The sequence below is a fragment of the Asterias rubens genome, chromosome 9, assembly GCF_902459465.1.
Source record: "Asterias rubens chromosome 9, eAstRub1.3, whole genome shotgun sequence".
Classification (NCBI taxonomy): Eukaryota; Metazoa; Echinodermata; class Asteroidea; order Forcipulatida; family Asteriidae; genus Asterias; species Asterias rubens.
In genome coordinates, this window is record NC_047070.1 from 17,727,364 (window position 1) to 17,734,199 (window position 6,836).

The 6,836-nt window shown below is 42.9% G+C and overlaps 1 protein-coding gene across 1 annotated transcript; it reads right to left on the minus strand.

Annotated features, from left to right (window-relative positions):
- Nucleotides 1-220: 220 nt before the first annotated feature.
- Nucleotides 221-6,475, minus strand: LOC117294838 (ectonucleoside triphosphate diphosphohydrolase 2-like). Its single transcript, XM_033777375.1, has 9 exons — nt 6,283-6,475; nt 5,100-5,232; nt 4,520-4,664; nt 4,063-4,234; nt 3,600-3,854; nt 3,129-3,446; nt 2,874-2,984; nt 2,362-2,490; nt 221-1,480 (listed from the first exon to the last, which is right to left on the minus strand). The coding sequence occupies exons 1-9, from the start codon at nt 6,412-6,414 to the stop codon at nt 1,238-1,240; spliced, it is 1,638 nt and encodes a 545-aa protein (XP_033633266.1). The 5' UTR covers nt 6,415-6,475; the 3' UTR covers nt 221-1,237.
- Nucleotides 6,476-6,836: the final 361 nt, after the last annotated feature.

The following is a 6,836-nucleotide window of genomic DNA, read 5'->3' on the forward strand; positions in this document are numbered from 1 at the left end:
ATGAACTTCACTCATCTTAAAAACTTTTGGTGGGTTAGCTTGGCTAGGTCAGCCGGCCAAAATGCTTGGGCAACCTGGCAATCATCCCCCCGCCCTCCCCGGGTTTTAAGGCACATTTGAAGACCGAAGCAGAAGCAAGTGTCTTGCTTGCAGAACAAATGTTTCAAGACGGACTCGCCAACACTCTACTTCACAAAGAATTATTTTATTCCATAAAAACTGAGTGGCCGGGTATGCAATGACCCCGTCTCCCCCTCCCCGGTGTGGGAGGAGATGGACAAGGAAAGAAACAAGGACAGCTCAAAAGACAACACAATTCCATGCCTTAACTTATTTAAAGAGGGAGGCCTTAGCAAGAAACGGCCTGTCCACCTCGCTTTAGATTACTTAAAAGAAGATGAATTCACACATTCTCCTGAAGACGAACAGAGTATACTGCTCGAAACACCGAGACCACACCGGCTCGTCTCAGAGCCAACACTCACACAAAAGAGATTTACACATAGTTGTACCCGCAAGTTTTATTAATAGTTTCTTCCCTTTTCTCCACACCATGATGCAGAGCTTCAAAAAATACTTTAGATAAATTCAAAAAAATAATTATACTTCACTAAAACGTTGTTAAACCCTTTTACCAGTCCACACAATTACGTTGTGCTCCGCTTTTCCCACCAACGTAGGTCCTTGCATGAGGCAAATTGAGTGTGCTGGCCTGAACTGCCGACGTCAAACTTCGAGGCTAGTGAATTACTCCAGTGAATGGCCTCAAGTCTAAGTCAATCCCTGTCCATAATCACTTTTTACCTACATTCATATAACCTACGTTCGTTTGTTACCTGTGACCCCTTTGTTTATGTAATCTTTAAGGAGACCCACACCACTTTTAAATAGTTCATCTTGTTTAAACCGAATATTAATTGGTCAATAATTATCGTAAAAGCAGATTGATTACGTGGAAAACCATACCACAAACATATTATTTTATCCAAAAGGAAACCAGAGAACCAAAGCAACAAATACACAATTAGACCAATACCAAAGTTCAATCTTGTAATGGACTATGGCCCTTGAAAGATGCTAGAAATTGTAAGTGTCCTGACTGACGTTTCGACCTTGACATTGTATTTCGCGAAAGACTAAAATGACACTACATGAGACACTTCTAGCATCAAAACGTCAGGCCATGCACACAATCCTACGCGAACTAGCCTACTTCAAGAGAGAGCAAAGGGCAATTTTAAGCTTTGTCTGCAGGCTTAGAGGGTGCTCTTTGATAAGATTCACCGCCCTCCACGGCGAGACACTCCCGGTACAATTTGTGAAGGAGAAGAAGAAGTCCGACCACTAGGATGATGATGAAGATGATGAGAAGTCCGATGGATGTTGACGAGTTTATACCGACACAGGCCTGCTCCAAAGGCACCCAATTGGTGGCGTTTATCGTGAACCCCAACAGCCAGCCCAGATCGACATCGTTAACCTATAGGCAATGAAAACACAGAGGTGATTATAAACCCACCCGTCGCCTGTCTCCAATTACCGGTGTCAGATGCAATTGTGTCCGGCATGCAATACTCTCTGTCCGCTCCGGACACTTTGCATATGCAATCGTGTCCGATGCTATGCAATAACCGTCCGGCGGAAATGAATGTGCGCGCGTGAGCGAGCTTGCATGCACTGAACCTACGTATAATGTAACATGAATATTTACGTATTTTATGATTGCAGCGAATACCCAACGACCGAACATTCCCCTTGTCATTCATGACATGCACTCAGCTTGTGAAAAAAGAAATGGCGAACGTGTTCCGTCGACCAAGGGCGTTAAATTGACTGTAAGGACGGTTTTGTACGGGAGCGGGCACAGCTGCATATGCAATTGTGTCCGGGCAGTCACAATTACATTATGTAGCAGCGTCCGGGTGGTCACGATTGCATATGCAAAACCGTCCCGCGGACATTATTGCATAATAGATGGTATTGCATAGAGGACATAATTGCACGCGACACCGGCCATGCGTCGCCCCTTCTACTCCTCCCAAACTCGTGACTACGAAATACCTGATTTGCACGTGACTTTACAGACCACCATCTTGGATGTAAAACAATGGAAAAGTGAACGCGTGCACGAATCATTCATCAAAGATGTCGGCCAAATAGAATGAGAGGGGTTTATACATGTTGTAGAGGGAAGAATGAAATCATACATGCAGCCATGTGAAAGCTTTAGCGTGAAATGGTTTATCACTTGTTGCACATTGTGACATCGTTTTTGTTTGTATTTTCGCTTAAATATTAGGAGCAGTTTTGCTGCTATTTTATTGTTGACACTTTAAATATTAAAGAAATTAAAGACTTTACCTGCAGGGTGAAATCGATCTCCCAGTTGCTTGCGTCAAACTTGAAAGCGTCAAAGAGAAGAGCCTTAATGTACATAATCTGGAAGCAGTAGGTCACTTTATACTTCATCTTGTCTGGTAGGTTTTTCAACTAGAGTGGACAAAGGAAAGATTGTGATAAGGATTGGGAATTAGAAAACAATGTGATGTCGAGATTGCTCACTCATATATGCTCACTTCTTGGTGTCCAAGAAAGTCAACATTCGTCAAAAAAACACCCAGACCCTCTACACTCATAGTATAACTATGGTTGGACACCAGCATTTGTTTCACCGCACTGCGTTGTGTGCAACGGAGGAGTCCAACCTGGGCTACATCAGCATGAATTCTTGATAGATCGTTTTATGGTCGTTCAAGTGAGAAAAAAACGTAGGCTTTTACAAATTCAGAGTCTCTTGTACATTGTTGTCACTCTTGCAGTACAACTCTGCCATTTGTTTGTGGATTCTGAGGCTTGATTTTGGGGAGCCATACCTCATCGTATGTCTTCACGCAGAAATCGTCTCCTGCGGTGTTGAATTCTTCTATGGTGGGTTTTGAAGGCATTCCTATCCCAACGGCAGTGTATGCATAGGTACTCAAAGCCTAGAAAAAAGGGGGAAGAAAAAAAGGTATATAGAATGTCTCACGATAAGTGGTTCAAATTGAAAGATGATTGGAAATGAGTCACACTTTCCATGCCAGGGCAATAATATCCTTTTTAACACAAACAAATCCAGTGGAATTCACCTTGAATGAGCCATGGGGTAGAGGCGTGTAGACCCCATTGAACGAACAAGGCGGCTTATCACATTTGGCGTCGAAGTCAAACAGCGTCTTGCTCAGGTTGTAACACTGTTTTGCATCCCCGGTGCCTTTCAGCGTGTACGTCATAACTTCCATGTCATCTTCGCTAACCCCTGGTGCTGATGTGGTCTCCGATCCCCACCCTTCCATGGCAATTGGACCCTTGCTGCATGGGGCTTTCCATAGGTAGTCACCGGTCAACTCATACGAGTAACCAACAGGTGAGCAGGGGTTGAGTGTCACGTTGGCAAAGCCAGAGTCCTTGGTTAGATTTGAGGAGAAATATAAAAGTTAAAAGAAAAATAATTTCAAAATAGGTTTAAAAGTCAGCTCCTTAAATTAATGGTCTGGTTATGGCAAATGAGTTTGTATGTTTACTGTTCAAACTCAAAGATTATTAAACAGCTCTCATACCTTGACTAAGTTTGCCTCAAACCGTCTGCGTGCTTCGTTCGCTCCGTAGCACAGAAAGCTGTACGTATACTGGTCGAATTCGTGTCCGTAGAGGCGAAGATTGGCGAGATACTCGTCTGGGACGTCGCCCGGTGTGTCCGGTATGAAGGTGACTTGCGTGGACGCACCTCCCAGGTCCAGGGCACCAAATGTCGGCTTGACGGGAATGGGCTCGCTGGGTGATAGATCATGAATGACGTCACCAGTTGCTGGTTCCTGAGACAAACAAACAAACAATCAACACTGTCACGTTTGGAGTACTGGCTGAAATTCGGGTGAAGAGAACTGCTTTGGCTTTGGGCTGGCATGTTTACATTTGTTGTGTTGTCATTTAGTCTTCGAGAAAGACTCTGAATGTGTCGAAATTTCAATAAAACATTTTTGCATTTCAAATTTAGGGAACCTAGCACGTCGTGTAACTCACCACTCCTAGATTAGCCTCGAGATAGTTGGCCGAGATCCAGGATGAGGATCCTTCCTTCTCGCCTCTGAGAATAGTCGCCTGTTCCTTCTCGTAGGGGAGGTGGAATGGTGAACTGGCAAGCGTCTCCCTCACAACGGCCATGACAGCGTCGCTCTTATCGGGGTCCGTCACGCTGAAAGTTGGACCACTTGCAATTTAAGTCTGTTATCCGAATTATCGGCTACAGCTACGGCTACGGCTGTTGCTAAGGGTGTTGCTTTATGAAACCTAGCCCTAGCCGTAGCCGTAACCATTGTTAAACATTGTTAAACGGTTTAATGTTTTGCAAATCTAAGTTATGTTTCGAAAGCTATATATTTGTTTGTTCATCTGTTGTTACATAACAATAAAACTGTTTCTAATTTGCTTTTGGCTAGTTATTATTTCCTGATCTCTCTGAGGGTTTGGTATGGCTTACTTTAGCAGTCGCATGCCTGCTGTGGCACCCAAGAATATAGGTGTTTTGGCATGGCTATACTCTGGAATGACTAGCGAAGCCGTTTCCAGACATTTCTCAAAGCCGGGAACAAGTCCTTCTGGATCATCTGCGTATGACGAGATTCCTAAGGGCAAAGTACAGATATATTATTGTGTATAGTGTATCTTGGTTTCGCCAAGAGTTTAAATTAATGCTACGTAAATGTTTGATTTGAAACTTATTGATCAATATTGATAGTTGACAGTGCACGCTAAAGATCTGCCGTTGAACCCACGTACATAATCACCTTTGACCTGGCATCATTTCACATGGCCTTTATCACGGATTTGGAGATTCAAAGTTAAATTTGACGCATATGTGAACACATAAAGCAATCCTTGAGGATAATGACAAGGACCAATCTGTTGGGTTGACATCAAGGCTTGTCTAACCATTACAACATTGTACAACAACCGGGAGACAGAGGGCGGTATATATCAATAACGATGAGCCGCGAAACGAGCATCACGGCTCATCAGCTGTTGTGGTGTGTGTCTCTGTGCCGAATAAGGAACCATACCTGCCTCTCCGCATGAGCTTTCGAATGCCAACTGCGAAGCTACGCCAGTTCCGTATTCGGTAATGGTATCAGCTAGCCATTGGTACACTGCCATAGAAGTGTGTGAGGAGCCGCCATCAAAAACAACTGCATACTGTAAATAAATCGTAAACGTGACTAGTTTTAAAAAAAGGGTCAGACCACCGTTAAAGGATATGTGTAGAATTTTCACATAATATTTGGCCAACCTCGATCAGTATTTGAATACTGAAAAAGACTCAGCCTAATGGCACTCCTCCTTTTGTATGTTTTTTAAAAGACTTGCCACTCCACGTCACGCATGGACGCCAATGCATTGACGCGAACAGTTTTTTATTGAACAAAATCGAGGTAAAAATTTCTGCGAATTATACAACAGTCTTTTCAGGCAATTGTTACCAAAAATATATTGATACTTCACCATGCAATGCCTAACTAATAATAACTAGTTTGTATATAGCTCTCTATCCACGGGTGTTGTGTACGGAGTTTCCATCATCAGACAAAGTCCGGGGCCGGGAAAGGAGCCTAGCCGAGTTTTGGGGAAAAGTATCAATTATATTAAGGCTTAAAGTGTTGTGGCAAGCACGTCTTCATAACACTTTAAGAGTTAGAGGAAGATTTTCTTTTTAACAGCCATCAAGCAACCCTTCAAGTATAGTTGGCCAGTTATTCGGTATCTCTGGCATGGTTTAAACACATTCATTGCAGTTAAGTTGTTTACATGCCATAATAGTTTAGTAGTTTACAACTTTTAAGAGTTACATGCTCTTATGGAATGTAAATAACATCACTTCACTGCCGAATAATGGCAAATAACTGGTAAACCAAAGTGAAGACGATCAGGGCCCAATTTCAGCAATTTTCTGCTAAGCGAAAACAAGCAGGATACCGGTGACATTTTGTACATACATGTAACAATATTTTTTAGCTGGTAACTTCATTCTGGTAAGAATAGTCGTGCTGTGCTTAGCAGCTTTGTGTGCATAAGCATTTCTATGAAACTGGGCCGAGAGCTTAAGCCCTACTGATGGAAACTTTGAGTTTCCAACCACCTGTTCTTCTCAAAACCAACACAGCTCAAAAAGAGATGTTTCTAGTTTTTAGACCAGCATCACTGTGAAGGTTTATCCTTACAACGAACAAAATCAACTGCTAGACTCACCTCCTGTGGGTTGCAGTAATATTCGTTCGGCTGATTCACTAAGACAATACCAGTGATTCCTAAGATGACGAGAAGAGCTGCAACTAACCACAGTAGTGCGCTGAAGCAACTGGCCGGTCTTTTTAAACCCATTTTCTCCTCGAAAAACCTCAAAGTGAAGAACTCACACCTGCCAGTCAGCCTATAGCGCAGTGCGTACCCACCCCTTTTTAGAAGCAGTTCTAGTGATTTTGGTTTCTTTATAACTTATAAAGCCGTTCACTTTTTGATAACCAACAGACCATAAGAACCATTTTTTTGCAGATTGTCATTGAACAAGGTCGTTCAATGTGCTGACTGATGTGAACAAAATAGTTTCACAAAGGAGAAGGACGAATGATGTTTCCCATAACCAAAAGTGTGTGTGTAAAAGAGTCGAGAGTGCATCAATGCTGTGTTAAGTGTGTCCATTATAACTAGTTGACTGTGATAGTACCAGATAAAACGTGTGTCTGTTTCGAGGGGTCGGTGACGAAGTGTTGTTGCATCCCAAGCCGTGGTACTTGTGTCCTTAA

Bases quoted from the DNA above. Each gene is read 5' to 3' on its own strand.
- LOC117294838 (XM_033777375.1), bottom strand. From the start codon at position 6,414: ATGGGTTTAAAAAGACCGGCCAGTTGCTTCAGCGCACTACTGTGGTTA. The intron at 4,235-4,519 runs GTAAGCCATACC...TCCAACTTTCAG, and splicing joins GCAGGCATGCGACTGCTAAA to CGTGACGGACCCCGATAAGA. The intron at 3,855-4,062 runs GTGAGTTACACG...TGTTTGTCTCAG, and splicing joins TCGAGGCTAATCTAGGAGTG to GAACCAGCAACTGGTGACGT.